We start from the raw sequence: 20296 nt of genomic DNA, 5'->3' as shown, positions 1-20296 counted from the left end.
GTAATACCGCTAATAGGAATGAGTTGACAGATGGCCAGTGACATTCTCCAAATTAAAATCGTTTCTCTCCTCACATTTTCAGCCTGAACGTAGCGCCTAATGGCATGGTCAGGTAATTTAAAATGTCCCTTCCTTTGCCTCTGCATGGCTTGTAGTGGATTTGTTAGTCACAGGTCTTCATTACGAGCACTTTGGTCCCAAACGCCTGCTCGCCTGCTTTGCTTGTACGTCAGAGAGCTCAAGTGTTTTGACGGCCTCTCTCAACTTTTGGTCTTCGTGCCATCTCTGGTCCTACATGATTCTCATGAGCTACCCCACGAATTCCTTCAAGGGGGAACAGACAGGTCTGGCCCAGCATTTTTTGAGCTGCTTCCAAATGGTTGGTGCCTTTCTGGTAGTTGATGGTGATGCTGCATTTTGGGCTTGAACCAGCCAAAAGACGGTCTGAGGGACTGGCATCAGAGATGTCCCGGATGTGCTCATCGTCATCTGTATCGGCGTCAATGTATTTGCTAATGGATGAGTCATGGAAGGTGAAGACGGTCGGAGCCAGCGCAGGGTTCTCTGGGGACTTTGGCGGGGTTCTGCTGCTGGCGGTGGTGTAGACAGAAACCTCAGGGCTTAACAGGGAGTGGTCTGAAATGATAGAGCTGTCTGAGAGTGGGGACAAGCTTGACTCCACCTCACTGCGACGGGCTCCTTTGGTGATAAGGATTTTTGAGGGGTTACCAGAAAAGAAGAATTTACGTGCACTCTCTGAGTATGACGGCTTTGTTACAGACACAGGATTCAACATGGGTTCGAGCTCCACAGTTGGTTGCTGGGCTGTTTTTTTACTATTGTGCAGGGACAAAGTTGTTACTGAACTATGGCAGAATCGATTACCTTCCTGAAGACCAAGGTCAATTGCAGGACCGCAAGGGAATCGTGAATTCTCTTGAAAGTCTGTAGCACAGCTGATGTAGCTGTCAATGCTGGACAAGCTTTTCATGTCTCCCACTCCTTCTCTAGTGCCGAGCTCTGCTGCTCGGTGATCTGGGATTGCCCCCAGTTCTATTTCATCCCTCTGTTTGCAAACTCTGAACGCCCTGTCTCTTGCATTGAGGTTTGGCTGAGACTGTGTCTTGGCCATCTGGTTGTATATCTCCTCTAACTTCTGAACATTTAGCCCCTGAGGACTTGTGGCCCTGGCATTATTAGAAGAGCCTAACTCCTGTGCATTGAAAGAAGGGTTTGAGCTAGTCTCTGATGGAGCCCTCTTTGGGGTCCATTTCCAGCGGCTTGGAGAGAGGTGGTTGTCATGAGGCTTCTCATTTTTTTCTACCACCACGTCCATCAGTTCTGCACTACGGGCAAATGCCTCTTTCAAGTTCATGGAGACGATGCTACCATTTCTCTTTGCCCTGTCTAAAGCTTCCCGTCGTTTAAGTGCTTTTTCCTGCCTCTTCTGCTCCTTGTAGAATTCAGAGAAGTTATTCACAATAATGGGAATAGGAAGGGCAATTACCAATACTCCAGCTATACAGCATAAACCCCCAACTATTTTTCCTAATAGAGTTTTTGGGTAGATATCTCCATACCCCACAGTAGTCATAGTAATTGTGGCCCACCAGAAAGAAGCTGGAATGCTTTTAAACTTTGTGTCCTCTTCGTCCTTCTCAGCAAAGAACACCAGACTGGAGAAGATCATGATACCCATGGCCAGGAAAAGGATCAGCAGGCCCAGCTCATTGTAACTCCGCCTCAGGGTGAAACCCAGAGACTGCAGGCCAGTGGAATGGCGAGCCAGTTTCAGAATACGCAGGATGCGCATTATGCGAAAAATCTGAACCACACGGCGGACATTCTGAAACTGTAACACACTCTTGTTAGATTCTGTCAGGAAGATGGTGACATAGTAGGGTAGGATGGCCAACAAGTCAATGACATTTAGAGGACCTTTAAAGAACTTCCACTTGTTGGGGGAGGAGAGGAAGCGAAGCAGGTACTCCATGGTAAACCAGGCGATACATACAGCTTCAACATGGGCCAGTTGTGGATTGTCTGAGGACTGGCCAAATTCATCTGTGTCCTGCAACTCCGGAAGGGTGTTCAGAGACAAGGCAATAGTGGATAATATGATGAAGAGGATGGAGATGATGGCCAGAACCTGAAAGACACAAAGGTACGAATGAGTAAGTGAGGAATGCAGGATCACTTCACCGATTTATAAGATCAAAATGTATTTTTCTGATTAGACAATGACCTCATATTCAATATTAAATAGATGTGCATCCAATACAATGCATTTGGAAAGCGTTTTAGTTACAGCATCAAGGGCTGACGGTAAGCGGCTTCCATCAACATTTCTAAATGTTTGACTAAATGTGTGATTGGTTGAGAGCTAATGGATTGAATTGAGTATACGATTGCTTATTTATTCATGACTCACTTATCAAGCTATCCACACTACGAGTTTCCTTGAGGGAAGGAAACAGAAACGAAAGCCTCACAGAATACAACAATGACAGCGGCCGTAACATTTAGCAGCATAACATTTTTATTTAAACGTCACCCATACTGGTTAAATACACAGATAGTCATGATAATCTACTGGTTCGTGTCACAGCTGCTTCTTCTCTTCTTCTACTAACAGACCAAAAAGCCAATGTAGAGCACAAAATAGAAGGTTTTGCCGTGTATTTCCAGAGGAAATGAAAGTGCAGCTGCAGAACTAACAATAGTCGTTAGTAAGCGATTGACAGCAGAGGCATCAGCAATGGCCTAACATTTCGAGGAGTCCACTCCCAGCAGTAAATGTGGTGGTTAAAGAGGCAACGTTATCTACAACCAATCAGAGCAGGACCACACTGTTGCCATAGCATCAAGGCAGACATGAATGATGACCTTATCTGTTTATTTTCTTCCCTCTGTGATCTTCTCTCCTGCCCTGGAGGGAATCTATTTGAATCAAACACTTGAGAGGTGCCAGAACCGGAGAATGAAGGTGGAGATGAAAAATGCGACACAAAAAGACAGGAACGGTGACGGCGCAGAGACGTCAGAAATGGAAAAGCCATGAGCTTATGACAGAAAACGGACTAACTAAAGTGATCTTTTTTTTTTTACAAGTAATCAGCATGTTGTATTTATTGACAGGTTGCATACCAACTTAGCAAAACCAACCACTTAACATTAAGCCATTAAGTACAAAGCATATAAGAAGCTTAATGAAGGATGGAGGCATGCTGCTAGCACATCTAAAATCCTGATGTTGTGACGACAGAAGAGCAGCGCAAAAGAAAGCAACGATAATTAGATTTAGAAAATTAGATTCAGAAGCTATAAAAAGGTCACTAATGAAGGTGTTGTGTATCATTATGGTTGTGGTCAAGTTCCACAGGGAAATCTACTAATTTCCCACTGGCCCCGTGTCCCTGTTGTCTCTACACATTGTGCCTCTCTCTCTCTCGCTCTCTCTCCAACCGACTTGCTTGTCTTTATCTCTTTCTGTCTTTGGTCGCTAAATGTCACGGGTGCTAATTTTACCAATTTATTGCACCGCAGCTCTGCGATAAACCTCTCGGTAAACATGAAGGCAATCATGAACAAACAGATGTCCAGGAAAAGGGTGGCTGAATGGAGCGCCAGACGAGATTGTGACAGCATCTGTTAAAGCTGTGTTTTATCATTTTAAGAATGAAAGCAGACGAACAGGCCATGCTAGGATTTAAAAGGGAGTTTATTTTTGTTGGTGCACGATGAGGGTTAGTCATGGTTGATGACCTGTACGGTGGGTGGGGGGCTGGGTCCGGCTGAGGCTCAGATTCACAGAGAGCAAGTCCCTTGGACTGCTGTTGACAGCTGGCATTGAGTTCCTGAACACAGGGAGATCACAGACTCGGGTAAAGTTATTGGAAAAGCAACACGAAATTACTTGGCACAAGGAGTGACACAAAAATAAGTTACTATAGTCACCATGTTGGACAGTTTAGAATCTCGAAGGGATTGTTTGGAGGGTTTTCATGTCTGCCTGTTGATGAGTTAATGCCAATCAGGTGTGGAGATGAGACAGAGAGAGAGAGAGAGAGAGAGAGAGAGAGAGAGAGAGAGGGGGGGGGGGGCTGACTAGGAGTCACCACTGAGCCATGACAAGCATCAGCATAATTACAAAACTATTTATAGACTCTAATTTGACCCAGAAGCATGTATAAAAAAGAAAAGGAAAAAGCATGTTAATAGTGGCAACACTATAAATTAGGTTATTTATGTCATGTAAAGTCAGTACAATGAATTCTTTATTACCACAAGCAAATGATGGGCAAAAACCTGAGAGCGACTGCACCTTTAGTGGCCTACTAAAGGGAAGAAAGGAGGAAGAGAAGGATACATTTATATCCAGAGAGGAAAAGATAATGTGTGCAAAAGAGAGAGAGAGAGAGGGGGGGCAGAATGACAGCAAAGCCCACTGTGACTCTAAACAGAGCCAGATCACACTGGTTTGTATCCCCCACGTCACGCAGTTCAGCAGACAGCCTAGTCTGCACAGACTGCAGGCTTCCAGGGCAAGGTGACACCAGCTCTCATTAGCCCCTTTGAAAAGCTAATTGGGACTGGACACACATCCATAGAGGACGTTCTCCTCTAAATCATCTCATTTATAGACTAGAAAAGCACTCTGCGAGCGCAGACCTCCGCCGAGCAGATCAGTCTCCCTACATTGTGATTTACGCCAAAAAATAATGTCCGAATATAAACAGAGGGGATATCCAGAATCCAGGATCTCTTGTAAAAAAAAAAAAGGGAATAAAACTTCAGACATGACAGTCACTGCACAGACACTATCTATCACTATAGATGGCGTAAAAACAGTTGCAGCTCTCCAGAGACGCTTGCACCAGGGGCTTAGAACGGCGGAAATGCCATTCATTTATAATTATTCCCTGGCATCTTGCTGTATCATTCTTTCTCCAGCTGCAGTTCAAGTAATATGCCTTAAGGTAACCGTGGTGATTCACTTTGTCCAACATTTGTCAGTCAGGTTTAGGCCCGGTCACTACCAGAACTAGAAAGGGGCGACGGTGGCGCAGGTGGTTGAGAGGGTCGTCCTATGATCGAGAGGTTGGCGGTTAGATTCCCGGCTCATGCACATGTGTACACTGTCGTTGTGTCCTTAGGCAAGACACTTCACCCACATTGCCTGGGCGCCTGCGCACGCGCCGACCAGCAGCAGACTACAGTTAGAAAGTGTAACTGCTGTAAACCAAATTGCCCTCCGAGGGACAAATCAATAAAAAGTATTTAGTATTTAGTATTTAAACTATGCACTGTGTTTGTTTGTCGTTTTATCAAAATGCTTGGCGTTTCAGCCAACCCCACAGCGAGATGCAGCTCAGATGAGATTAATGTTCTCGCATTGTATTTTCTGGCATCCCAGGTGACTTGTTCAGGAACTCCCAGATGTCTCCATGGAGGAACCGCTGCAGAGTAGCAGCAAAAGCTTGTGTTCCCACGAGGCGGCTTTTTTCGGTCCAGTCTGCTGAGACTCTGCCAGACACACCTAATAATGTTAAGAGACTTTGCTGAACTTGCACAAGAGCTGAAAGCTAAATAGGGCTATTCTTCATTTAAAACGAGTAACTGCAGCTCTTCCTTGTTCAATAATGCCCCTTTTACGCTGATGGTATTGGCTTGGCTCACCGCTTCTCTATACTCGCCTTGCCTCTTTTTTGTACAGCTGTAGTATCCACCCAGTCTAGCTGTCATATTGATGCCCCACAAATGAAGTCATTTCCAATGTGACACACAGGTGCCATGGCACCGAACAAAGAAATGTCCTCGCCTCTTTCATTGACCACGGCATGGTTTTCCATGCTGCAATAACAACTGCATACGGCGCCCGCAAGACTATTGGCTTGTTGACTTTTGTTCCGTCTCTCGCTGATGATGCATGGAATTGTTGATTCTCTCTGACCAATCAGTAGTTGCCATTTCTTCCACAATTGCTCCCACTTGAAACCTCGACAGAGGTGACACCAAGATTTCCCCCAGGTACCAGGTTGGCTGATGTAACACATGCAGCGGCTAAGAGATCTGGCACTGTCAGTGTAAAAGGGCCATTAAATCCCCCTGACTACTCCCAACACTCTTCCAACCCCAAATGTCACCATGACAACCCCCTTGAAGGTCGACCGGAGGTGAACCTGCTTGTGAGAAGCAAGTCTCACAGATGATCCTCCTGTATTCCTCCCACCTTCTCTCCTCCATTCTACCTCTGACTTGCACCTTACTTAAAGCTCACTCAGCTCTGAAGCTCCGTATCCACTACTCTGGTTTGCTTTGCCTCATCATCTGATTGGCCGTGAAGGAAGCAACGTGATACCTGACTTGAATTCAAATGATTTGTGTGCTATACCCTGTATGCGTATCGTCCTTTACTAAGTCCCTTGCATTGTTGACATTGTCTTTCATATATTTTATGCATTCTGACTCACTAAACTTTATGTGACAGCTCTTGTATGCCATATTTTATATTTCAATGGTATTAGCCTTACTAAATAAAAGATAAACAGTTAATAATTGATTTGATTACCACACGATGATCTTCCTCTTTATCCATACATTTATCCTTAGAGTGGTTGTTTGTGGGTGATACCGGTAAGCAGATAATAATATGAGTGTAAAATAACGTGGAATAATTAACACCCCTAAATCTCAATGTAAACGGGATCTGTCTCTCTGCTTGTGAAAGAGATGAGGTTCCCATGGAGACGGGAGGAGACTGTGTCTTACAGACACACACACACACACACACACACACAGATGCACGCACACACGCACAGTCACTTGCAGTTGTATTCTCTCCATCCTACATAACATTTACTTCTAACAATGAACAGCAAAGCCTCGTTTATCTCCTACCAAAAAGAAACGGTTCAATCTTGTTGCTCTGAAAAAAAGCTACGGTCTCGCGCTTCAGTTGAAGTCCACTCAAACGAGTTACCTGTGAAAACCAGAGGCTTAATGGGCTTGTTCTTGTTAAAAACTTCAAAATGCTTGATTTGCATAAATACTATATCCCAGATAGGAGTCCGCTGGCTTCAACAATTTGAGCATGAATTATAAAAACGCAGTCTGAAAGTGACTTATATTTAAAATTCAACTTTGGGACCTCTTTGATAATTATTTTGTTCCATATATTCCATATATAATTTTTATTATTATTATTGTTCCATATATTGTAAATATATCTGCTGATTTTTGGATTTTTATAAGACTAAATACAGCCACTCATCTCCAACATTCACTGATGTCTGCAAGCTTCAACATGATATTATCTCTAATATTCTTATTGTCAATCCAGACATTAAGCAAACCCATGCGATGCTTGTGCAAGCAGCAAACAGAGCTAATGTAGGAGATCTATGCCTGAACCATCCATCTCCTGAATCCCACCTCTCTCTCAATTATTCATGCATTTTAGATGAAGAAGAGAGTCCAGACTCAGCATCTATATTTAAAGTCTTGCTGATCCATGGTGACTATATAAATAGACACAGTGAATGGTCTGGTCTGGTACACCAAAGGGGGATGTTTTCTTTTGGAATTTGAAGAATTCTGCATTGAATAAATGTGGTCTAACACTAACAGAGAATAGGGTTTCTTGTGTCCTTTAAATGTTGAAAATAGTATTTGAATTTAAAAGTAGTCTACCCCACTGTGTGGCATCATATTTTATCATCTTGCACAGTCACACATTTATAAAAAAAGAATCTTAACAAAAACTGTAATAATGGAGTACTGAATACTAGAGTCACATGCAGACAGCAAGGAAAATGTAAATATGACAGATGCATTGATTTGTAACAGAAAGAGACGCATGCACACATGCACACACAATCAAAATAATGCTTGAATAGAATTCAACTATGCAACTAAAAATCACAGAAATGACAGTTGCCATGGTGATAGTAAAAGTGTTTTCAACACTTTTGTGATGCAATGTGAAAGAGAAAGAAAGGAGAGATGTAGAGACAAAAAAAAATGTCAAGCAAGCAAAGGCAAGACGAGAATTGCCCGGCCTGAATGCAGTGAATGTCGTACACGTCGCAGGTTGAATACAACGTAAGATTACTCTTAATCCTGAACTCGCATTGTTAACCCTCTTTAGAAATATGCTCAAGTCATTATCATGAAAATGAAATTCGACAGCTATATAAGATATATTGTGTTTGCATTTAAACCAGCCTCTGTTGTTTTGGATGAGAGCTACTTGAATAGACATCCTGGCTGTGGCCTGAATACCCTTTCATGTCCTAGAAAACACAATGTGCAAAGAAGATCAAAGACACATTCAAAATGTGTATTTCAATTACCGCAACATGTTTAGGAGGAGAAATAAATGTCCAAGGAGATAATGAACTGATAAGTAAGCCCTGCCCCTTTGGCGCTGATGATACCCCCATAAAGCCTCCCTTCCCACTTTCAAGTACAATCACAGCATTGACAGATTTGCTTTTGACCTGACAGTAATTGCAAAAAAAAAAAGTGATCCCCATGGCTGCTTTCAGAGAGACACAGAAAAAAGGTCAATCTTTCGTGTGAGGGACATAAGAAATACGTGACAGTTGTCCCCTATCAGGTGTAAAATGCACTCGACCTTCACAACCAGTCACAGGTTTAATGAAGGTTTCTCCTTCACCTTAGCGGATTCTATTTTTTTTTTGCCTCTGGCCCTCACATTTTCCTCAAAGTCATTCACTCCTCCTTCCACACAACCCTGCTCAGTGAAGTGAAACCCTCCAAAGAGGAGAGCTATGATGGGTACAACAAGTGGACCTGAGACCTTGTGGATCGGAAAAGAGTGTGGTGGGTGCATGTACAGTACAGCCATAGCGGTGGGTGGGGCCACTCTGCAGGGCCACAAGCAAGAGGCTTTCCTTCTCAGTTTTTATACTTATTCCTGCCATCAGCTAGAACCTTGCATAATTAGATGAGCAAATATTTTTCAGTGGAGATATTCAGAAAGACAACTGGAGTTGTAGTGACACACTCAAACTTTAGTTGATGCAACACCGTGCAGCCCTCTCTGCTAAGCATTCTGTGTGTCTCACCCAATGATGCCAGCTCATCGCTTCTCCTGTTCCTCTCTGCTGTAACACTGATGCAAGCACTTTCTCCTGCAGCTGCTGGCCATATTAGTTCACCTCAGTGTCCACCTGAAGGTCCGATGGATAAGAGGTAACTCTTCAGTCTCCAATACTTCTCCTGTGCTGGGTTTGGTTTAGATATAGACTCTTGATACCAGAGACCTTTCTGGACAGTAAATATGAATTTGAGCACATACACTATATCCACAGAAATACATCTGAGAGAAGGCTATTTTCAGTTCATTAGATGGTGAGAAATTTTTTTGTACCTTTAAATGAAAAACTAGCTTTTCTTTCTGCTTTTTATTAATCTGTCCTTCACGTTGGATTTCAATTTGTCTTCCTGATTTCATACACTGACTCACATTTAAAGTAGAGCAGCTCGCTGCTCCCCGCAGCACTGTGACAGGACTGTGATAGTGATAGATAGTCCGACAGGACTATTGCGTCTTTATTGTATATAAATGTCATAAAGGCATAATGGTCGGTCACTGTCGCCTCTGTAGCAGAGGTGGCGACAGCACTGAATCAATGTCCGTATAAAAGCAGGCTGGGGGTGTGGCATTTTGAAGAAGTACCAAGTGTGCACCCCACGACTGAGAGATTTTAAGAGCTCATTCAAAGAAGAGGAAAATGAACAGGGTCAGAGACAGTACAAGCGCCTAACCTTCCAAACAGAGGGTGAGTTCTTCACTATACGACAGGAAAGCCAATCAATTGTTTGCAATGGAATGTTATTATTTGTATGCAAGTTTTGTTTGCAAAATTCCTGTCTTCTATACAAAAACACACACTGGGTTTATTTAGTATAAAATCTGACAGTGGCATGGAGAAAGGTCTCTCTCTCTCTCACTATGATTTAAAAATATATTAATAAAAATTACTTATGAGACAAGAAAGACAAATATTGCTGCCAAAATTGTGAAATGAAAATTTCTCTCCAGTTCCCAATGGTAATAATAATAACAAGAAATCCATTGCATTTAAACAGCGTTCTGCGTCACCCCCTCGGGCGTGATTCACTAGGCATTGATGAGTCACTTCTGAAGTTTCAGTGTAGTTCACTAAACATAACATTGCAGCTCTATGTGACCCACATGCATGTTATGACTGCAGTGTCATCCGGGGTACTAGCTAATAAGTCTTAATGATAAAGTACTACTAATAAAACAATTTCTACTACACATGGAAGAAACATTTAAAACCTCGAGAAATGTACATGTATGATGTGTTTTTTTTTTAATTCTAATTAATCTTTTGGCTGCACAGAAGATTGAGGATAGGCATTTTATTTAGGTATTATATAAAACACATTTGCTCATGTCTTTTCATTTTTAAATAGTGAATAATTTCTGATTATTTTAATTATACATGTGTTTTGTCCTATGAACAGGAGGGCATCTCCATCTCAGAACAACTTAGTTGAGAATTAATTCAGAAGCTCTGGGTCTTCCAGGCTGAATTTTTTTTTTTTGCTCTCATAGCAGAATTCTTACCAGATGCTTTTGTTCTTTTGGCCTCAAGGAAGGTGGGTGAATGTCCCACCGCTGAGTCTGTTTAGTTTCATCTGAAGACAATACTTCCCATAACAGTGATGATCACATACCTTTATTCATGTTCAACTGTGTTGTATTTGGAGTTGTACAGCTTTGTTAAAAACAGACTAAATCAATCAACAACATGAGGCTATATTTATTTACACACCAGGTTCAGACACTTAAATCAACTGACACAGAGTTACTGTACTAAAGGGCATCTTGCCTCGGGCCCCCACAAAGCTAGAAACGGCCCTGTTACGGACAATTTGGAGTAACCAATTCACCTAAATTGCATGTTTTTGGAGGTGGGAGGAAGCCGGAGAACCCGGAGAAAACCCACACGAACACAGGGAGAGCATGTAAACTGCACAGAAACGGATCAAAAGAATTTGCTGTTGCTGAAATGTCAAGCCCCACAAACACAATTATATGACGTAAATAATTCCCACATGCATGAAACAGGAATTTAAGTAGTGCTACAACATCAAATGATGACCATGACTGTGGGATTCTGGAAAGAGAGAATATTATTATCTTTGCTGTTATCGTCTACTGGGAAATTTCCAGCTCAGTCATGACCCTACATCATTTTATGTTTCTCAGCTTCCAGAGTCATTTTTCATTCATTTGTCTTTTGACTCCTTCTCTCAAGGCCTATGTTCCATCTGTTTTTCTCCCCCCCTCAAAAGGTCTTAGCTGCTCAGGCTCTCCCCTCTTAACATCTTTCACTCAGTGCAGCAGTGCTCACTTAACAGTGCCACACTAAATGAGCAAGATGGCTGTCTCGCTCTGGAGTGCCATCGCACAATTCTCACCAGGTTTCATCATCCCATCCACAATACAATCTCAAAGTCAATTCTATGTGCTATTTTTGTTCAACAAATGTGTTTATTTTTCTACAAAATTATAAGCACAAACTCAGGGATTGTTTTCTATGATGAGCGCAGTATTGTGTTTTAGGACAATGACAATAATTTCAATGGGTATAAGGGGAATTTTATTCTGATAATATACCAGGCAAAACAAACAAACATGCAATCTGTGCTAAAACTATTCTGCAGCAGCAGCTTAATGCCATACCAGAGCAGTGTCCTCAGTGCAAGTCTGAAAAGCAACCCATGAAATATCCTCTGCAAAATGCATGACATGACTTGTAAAATACTCTCCAGCATGACTCAGCCACTAGAGAATGAGACCGCTGCATGTTAACAGTGAATGAAAATGCCAAGCAAAATGTTCAGACAATCGTAAGCTCTTTTCCCTGAACCTTTATCCACCGAGTCATACAAAGAGTAAAAATAAAATAATGTCGATTCTCCTCACTGTGGCTCGGTCTCTCTATCCTTGGACACGTGTGCCCCCATATTCAACTGCATATCGTACCTCTAACACATTAAGTGACAGAACCACCACCAATGTGGTTATGTAATCTCCTCAGGGTCGTTGCAACATTTTGCCATGAACATTCGCTCTCCTCAGAGGCACAACATAAATTTTGGAGACCCAAATGAAATTTCCTCTATTGCTGCCATCAGCCCGAGTGTGCTACTTTAGAACAGGTCTGTCTCCTGGCCCGGAAGCAAAAAATGTTTGTTCTGCATAATGCTGTCAACAGAAAAGACACTGGAACTGAAAATCCCTTTCCTTTACTAACCAGTAGTACTAACTAGTAGTATAACCAGAAGACTGTTGTCATCAGCAATGGGGATTATACAACTGTAGTGGATATCTTTCTTTATATCTGAATGTTTGGCAGTTCTTTCTCCAGAGTAATTGTGTGCCCATCAGTGCACACTGCTGACTTTTTTCAACCAGATTTATATGAATGCAAGAATATGAATATGAATGACTCTGGTAAATGAATAGCAGTATTATTTGGCATTACACAAAAATAACCTCTTATTAGCCTATAATATGAAAGGAGCCACACATGGTGATGGAGCCACAGATGATTACACAATTGTTTCAGGACATTAGGTTCTCTGCAATTTTGATTCTGCAAGAAATGTTCTGTCTGGCACCAAAGAGCAGAGACAATGGCGGGACATCTAGTAAACACACAAAACTGTATAGTAGTTTGTGGAGGCCTGCAGCTAAACGGATTGTCAATAATTGACATACATTAGAAAGTGATCAGATGGTCCATCCATCCATTTGCCGCTTTTCTGCTTTGAGGGTCACAAGTGTAGCTGGACCCTATCCCAGCTTGCTATGGGCGAGAGCCTGGGTACACCTCGGACACGTCGCCAGTGCATCGTGGAGCCACAGAGAAGACAGAAAATTTGGGCTAATCAATTCACAATTTTTTGGAGGTGGGAGGAAACCGGAAAACCCTGAGAAAACCCTTGCGGACACGGAGAGAACGGACAAACTCCGCACAGGTAGGATTCGAACCTGCATTAAGTTAATAAATCTTAAACACGGACCAGATAATGTTTGATTATTTTTGACATGATTTCAGTGTTAACCTTTGCACCTGCGGTGAAGTTAATGTCGCTCCATTTAAATCTGATTTAAATCCCTTCTAGCCCTGCTGTTGATGAAGAGACAATGTGACAGGCAGGGGGGAGCCCCCCGGTATGAAAGCAATTGTCGAGGCATTCAGTCTCCAGAGAACACATGATCCCAGCTTATATCTCTGCACCTCACAAAGCCAGACGCTGTGGACACACAGGCTGGGGATGTCTGATAACTTATTTCCCCCTAATCCCCTTTCAAGTAAAGATTTGTGACCTCAGTATTGCACTGTCACTCTGCAGCTTCCTGCCAGAGAGTTGCACGAGTTATTTGATACTCGCTGCATCTCTTCCTATATTGTGTTTCTAACATGCATGGTTTGAAGACTTACAGATTTATACCTGTATGTAAAGCTTTACTTTGCAACATCCTTTCAGATTAAAGTGCAGAACATCAATCAGTGTATTAAAACATTGCGTTACATGCTGATTGACGATGTTACTGATCAAGGAAATGAGACAGCACTGAAAATCTGGATCTTTTATGAACTCCCCAGTTCATAAAAACAGACTGTGGATGATTGAGCAGCTGAATTGGGACATAAAGTTGCAGCCTTGGTTTTATCATAGCCTCCTATGCATCCTGATCTATTTGACTGAGCTGTGACTCTCCATCTGTCAGATATAGTGATCGATTCTAATCTGGTTGCTCGATGCCTTGGATTTGGCTGCAGGCTGATTTTTGAGCAGCAATACAGCCAAACAGGATTTAAATGACATCTTAAGTGTGAAATAAGAGGGACATAATTTGATTTTTTTATGCCTGTCATGTGGTGCACAATATGCACTTACAGTGCAGGAAATTGTAATTCCCCAATTTCTGGATGTGTGTAGGACAAAAAATGACAGTGTTCATGATCTGGTTTCTTCTGTGATTGAAGCCAATCTCAGCTAAGCATTAAATAGACCTTAAAATGTCAATCAAAATGATCTCAAATTGATTATTTCCAGTTCAGCATGGTGTATCGGAGTCCCTCAATAATGGATCTTTGGAAAAAGAATAATGCTGCTGAAATTAAGTCAAATATTCCAAGCTATTACTGAAAATTGCTAATCTCATAGTACGAGCAGTACAGTATTAGTGAGGTGATTAACATTGTTAAACATGATAATGCTACAGTTTAAAGATGCAGTAGAGGCTTTGTAAATCAAAGTGCAAAAGAAAACATACCGGTAACCTATTTGCTCAGCAATATTCTCAACATTCTAATCTAATAGCTTTGGTATTATTTGACATTATCAATGACAGAAAGCGCTTAAATCTACTTAAGACGACATTACGGAAATGTTACTGCAGGTGAATAAGGGCTTTTCTTGCTGCTGTTTTGCCAGCGGACAGAGACAATCTTATTTTATGGTGACTCAAATCTGATTTTGAGCAAGAGATGGACAATAATTTGGCCTACAAATAACGCAGACGGAGAAAGGGAAGCTTCGAATTGGGTCCGGGAGTCTCCCGGAGAACAATTAATGTGACATTTCCCTGACATTTAGTCAGAGCTATAGTGGTGGAGCCTGAAGAATGGGAGGAAGGAAGAAGACTATGAGTCATTGATGCAAAGGACAGACAGGAAGCACAGTGAGGCAGAGAAAAGCCAGGCAGCAACGCTTTGGTTTCCCCTTGACAGCTTGTCAAACATTGCTTTGTGCCTGGGTGTCTGTGGTCTACGCTGTGCTGCTTAGCAAGTCAACACTTTGTTCCAGTTTGTTTAACAATGACTAAGACAATACATCTACCCGTATTGATGCATTTTGTGTCTTGATCTGCGGTTTCATGCTGCTATTTTTAGCCAATTAGGTATTGATAACTCTATGTCCTACTGTGTCAGGTGTACACAGTAGGACGTAGTGTGGTGCACCATCCTAGGTATAAAATATATATATATACATTATGGGTTGTTAATTAAGAGTACTTTTCGAACTATGAGATATGTTTTGTTACGTCTTTTGTTTTCTTTTATTTTGTTATTTTATCAGCATTTCTTTCCTTTGTATGTACAAATAGCTACATATTTTTATACATGTTTGAAAATAAAAATTCATTCATTCATTCATAATGAGGCCAAACAAAGAGACAATGACTACTCTTTTAAATGGTAGGTGCTTGTTGTCGCTTGGTCGCTATTAAGAGCTACAGAATAGTACAAAACAATATGCTTAAGTAATCTGCTGCATCATTATTCAAAGAGAAGAGCACCCATATCTGGGCCGAGCACTTTGAAACTGTTCTCCAGTTTTATTCTCATGAATTACAGATATTGCTGTGCGATAATGGACACATTATCGCTAGACTCAAAGTGGAGATCTGCTTTTTGTAGACTACAACACTTCCTTAGCTCTAACGCAATAAACATTGATTTTACATCTCTTTGATCCCCTCAGAAAAAGATATTTCACCGACACACTCACAGCACTCATCTCAGTCTGTTCATTGGGTGGGTACCGACAGTTCTCACTGCAAAGTATCACCCACTAAAGACTGCGAATATTTTCGGTTACTTTTCTTAAATGTTTCCCAAACACAGCGTTTTGCTCCCTTTTAAACAGATTGCATCTTTTGTGGTGCCTCCGGTCCAATCTGTGAATTTGTGATCAAAAGATGTTCATGTTTTAACACTGCTAAGGGCTCCCAGGCTGCTGTTGCTGCAGGAGCGGCTCCTAGTGCAGCTCAGAGAAGTCTAGTCAAGCAGGAAATATTGTGCATTTGGATAAAAAACCTCATAGCTTAATGATTAAAAATTTAAAAATTCAATAGTGAATTGCTATAAATGAAAAAATGCAGGGTTACACGCTAATTTAATAGTAAGAACTGCCACATGAATTTAAATTCTCATGATATATAAATATAAATTAACCTTTATGTCAGAATATTCTTCTACTGATCAAAAATGGTTCTCTTGAACATGGATAAACCAAATGATTCAAACAATCCTAAATAATTTCTTATTCATTTATGTAAACAGAGACATAATTCAATATCCCTTCCTCTTGGAGAACATCTCAAATTCAATGAGCTCAGGACAATGCAGGGCGGGGTTGTCACAAACACACACAACAAACAGAAAAGCCAAGCATCAAAACATATGGACAATACGTCAATATCATGTATCTTCATGTTGGAAGTGATATGCAAATTAGTTTTTGCATGCATGACCAGTTATTTAAGGTCAGACAAAGTATGTGTGTGTGTGTGTGTGTTCGTAACTGGCTGATTTGCATTTGTACATCTGTCCGTTTGAAGGTTGAGTGTGTTTCCGTGTTTTGCTTTGTTTTCAAAAGCAAGTAAATGCTATAGCAGCAGTCTTCAGTTACTCATTTGGCAATAAGAGCATTATAGTGGATAAGGATGTTTTAAAAATGGATAATAACGATGCATCCAGAGAGACATTTCCGCTTGTACCAAACACATTTCATTGCTGGCAGGCTTTTTCAGTTCTTGAACACAAATAATAGCAGATAATGACACACAGCCCGCACTATAAAGTCACATTCACTGTCAATTATGTGTGTGTGTGTGTGTGTGTGTGCATGCGCAGAGTAAAATGTATCTTAATCTATATTTGCTTTCTATCTTTTGCCACTTTAATTATTTTATCATTTAAAAAATATATATTTTCACAATTTATTCTTGCATTTATCAGGAATAAATACGATAATAAAAAATAAAATAAAATAAAATCAATAAAAAATAATATATAATATAAAATAAAATAAATGGTGCGCCTACTGGGAGCCTATAGAGTTTGTGAAGTTTGCATTTTCAGGGTTAGAACACACCCCACACGGAATGACCCCAGGTTCTGAATCAAACCCAGAACATTCTTCCTGTGATGCAACTTTATGTCTGTAGAATAATTCATGACAATCCACCAAAGCGCTGTTGAGATATTTTCAACCAATTGCTCTCCCATCTCCTACATGCAACATCCAAATGACAGTTACCTTTGCTGCAACAGAAGAGCCGGGCTTTTCGAGGAGGTCCCAAAGCTTCTTTCGTTTTTCAGTACAGCAGGTGTTGTCAAATTCATCCCCTTCTCTGTCTTTCGAATTGTCAGCCTCCCTTTTCAGCTCCTCGTTCATCTGCTCTTTTTTCTGGTGGTACCTCGCCTGGCAACACGACTCCAGATAGATCTCGTCAATGCCCCAGTAGTCGAGTTCTTGACTGAACGACAAAGCACACATCTCCTCCATCATGTGCAGCTTACCCGTGCGGTAGAAGTTGAGGATTGATGTAAACGCCCCTGGATGCCGATCGAAAAAATACTCATTCTCCTCAAGGTTGTAATCGTCGCAGACTTCCATCAGAGATTCGTGAGTGTTGCAATCTCGTAATTTTCCTAGGCGTGTGCGTGGAAGCCTATCTAACGTTCGCCACAGCACTTCGTGTGGGAGGCCGCCAACGTTCAGCCTGACTCTGCGGAAGCATGACTTGTTGCGAATGATGTCCACTGGTTCAGGTGGAAGTGATGATGTCGAGTGGCAGCCAGCTTTATTTAACTCTGCTGAGGATTTCTCCATGATGACTTTAGGTTTGGAGGGAGGAAGGGAACATCCAGACCTATGGGTTGGTCCAGTTGTCTTTCATTATTGTATCTAAAGGATGAAAATAGGAAATAATCAGCATTCTAGGATCAGAGCAGTAGTCCTCGTATAAGCTGAATAAAAACAAGACCATTTTAGAAGGTGTGTGTGGGTTTGTTTGTTTTTTAGGGGGGGGGGGGGGTACTTTACTAAATATTTGCCTTTTTCCTGAGTCCCTTCTTTTACTGGAATCCCTACAAATCCTCGTTGTCATTGGCTGAAATCCTCACAGCTCGTGAGGAGGTAGGAGATCACATCTAACAACCAAATTCTGGTTTATTTCAGTGTCGATTGGGACGTTTTTTAACTGCTTTTAGTTGGAACTAAATAATCCAGTAGTTGACAAACTAACAAATGACACCATGGACCCCATGGTAAGATTTGTTTCCCCCTCTGAGCTCCCAACTGACAAGAACTTTGTTTGAAAATGTTTTACAGGGACAGAGATGGGGTTCAGTGTCTTGCTCAAGGATACTTTGACATGGAAACTGCAGGGGATTGGGGATTGGACTCCTAACCTTTTGGTAGGTGGATGACCAGCTGGACCCAAAATATAAAGATAGAGATGAAAAAGAATTACTGAATGAAACTTGGTGTAAATAGTTCAAAAACAGAGCAGATAAGAATTGAAAAATTATATGACAATATTATCTGATTTGTGTTGTTTTTAAAAATATTTAGTAAATCAGAAATAAATACATTTAGACAAGGGTTTTTGAGAATCACCCAGTCATTATCAGGAATGAGTGGAGAGGGGGAAGGGTGCAATAAAATATTTGGTCTATGATCTATACAAGACCCTGAGATGAAGCTAGTATAGAGCAGACCTTTAACAGCTCATTTAAAACCCAGCATTAAACAGGGATTCTGCAGAATTGAACATCACAGGCTTGAAGGGCTTCTAGGCAGTAAAGTGAACAGTTAAATTTAGTTCCCTCTAAATTTGCACCGATCAGTTGCCATCATCAATACTGTCACATATTGGAGTCTTTTGCAATTCTTTTCCTGAATCGACATCAAACATGCCCTCAGTTGTGCTCTCTGAGATGACGCACGCCTAATTATAAGCAGCGGAATCAGACATTTCTATAAAGGGTTGGCAAGAAAAGCACTCTGTAATTATGACTAACAGCTATAGATTCTATTTTTCTATACTGATCTTGTACATACTGTGCATTAAATAGTTGCATTATTGCTGTACACCTATAACTACAACACTAAATATTTATTATCTAACGCATCATGTTCTTATAATGGAACTGTCTGCTTCATGCTTTAGGTCTTATAGATTTGCCTGATTTTGATTCTATACATTGTTGGAGGGGGTGCATGAGAATCGATGTTGTAGGAAACTTGTAAAAAAAAGTTTGAAAAGGGGGCTGCTATCTGCTGATGTGATTTGTTTATCTGCTTGCATGTGGTCTATTGGTTTGGTTTGGTTTGGGTCTCTCCTACCACGTGGCGCCCGTGCAGGGCTGTGGGTGGGGCCCCACCAGTGGGACCGCTGTCCACCCTAATGGTGCTGAAACCCCGGGAAGCGCTGCTCGCTCCCCTGAATGGGGCCAGCAACCTGCAGCCTTCTTATTCCCACACGGGTTCCGATGTTTGTTTGTTTGTTTGTTTGTTTGTTTGTTTGTTTGTTTTTGGACGGTACACTGCGACACGAACCGCTGCTCATTTTTTTTATTTCTGTCTGGACACCCTTCAAGTCCTCAGGCCTGCGGATGATCTTGTCATTGTTATCGCACAAAGTTTCTGACATTTCACAAACACAAATGAAGGCCGGACGCGTCACGTCAACAACAAGGCAACATATAACGCGAACGTGAACACGGAGCAGAGGAGCGAGGCTGGTTGCGTCATCCGATGGCATTTTAAAATAAATGTTTATTCAAGGCAGGCTCTGGTGAATAAATGAAACGCACCAGCCAGATCGGTGTGCTTTCCTCCCGTGCAGGCCTCCGCTCCACTGTCATGCGCAACTTCACTGAGAATCAGAACAATATTATTGTGATTTAAATAACCTGCAATGTTCTGAATCCAAATCCTCCATCGCGCCTGCCTGCGTATCGGTGCGGTTTGAATGCCGCGCAGACTGATACTCCATTAGAATCTGTACTTTACACACGATCCGATGTCTAGAATGAGAATAAAATACCGTATTGAGTTGTTGTCATCCTGAATCAGGAGCTGCACGTTCCGCCCTGTGATCGATGAATCCTGCTGGTGAGACTATACAGGCGCAGCTGCATTTAGAAAAGGAGGCGCCGTTTACTACTGTCGGGTTCTGACCCGATCCACGTCCCCCTCCTCCGCCTCCGACATGGCAGAGAGACGATCTATTTCCTCCCGGACGTCTTCCTGCTCCGCGTATCGTTACGCCCAGGGATCAACAAGTATACGCGGCCAGACTACCTCGCATGTGTTTCCCAGTCAGCTGTGAGAGGAGGCGCCGCATCTCTCTGGTGGCTCAGTGCGCGCACCGTCCACGTCCCATTAACTCTTTCATCGCCGCACGTCGACGCCAGAGCGC

General features: G+C 41.8%; 1 protein-coding gene across 1 annotated transcript; it reads right to left on the bottom strand.

The window, feature by feature from the left end:
- Positions 1-238: 238 nt before the first annotated feature.
- On the bottom strand, positions 239-19117 carry kcnb1 (potassium voltage-gated channel, Shab-related subfamily, member 1). Its single transcript, XM_068742315.1, has 3 exons — positions 19105-19117; positions 17125-17711; positions 239-2149 (listed from the first exon to the last, which is right to left on the bottom strand). Exons 2-3 carry the CDS (start codon positions 17698-17700, stop codon positions 239-241), a joined length of 2487 nt encoding a protein of 828 aa, XP_068598416.1. The 5' UTR covers positions 17701-17711; positions 19105-19117.
- Between the last annotated feature and the right edge of the window lie 1179 nt (positions 19118-20296).

This window comes from Brachionichthys hirsutus, chromosome 8 (genome assembly GCF_040956055.1).
Source record: "Brachionichthys hirsutus isolate HB-005 chromosome 8, CSIRO-AGI_Bhir_v1, whole genome shotgun sequence".
NCBI classification, from domain to species: Eukaryota; Metazoa; Chordata; class Actinopteri; order Lophiiformes; family Brachionichthyidae; genus Brachionichthys; species Brachionichthys hirsutus.
This window is presented reverse-complemented; position numbering and strand designations above follow the sequence as displayed.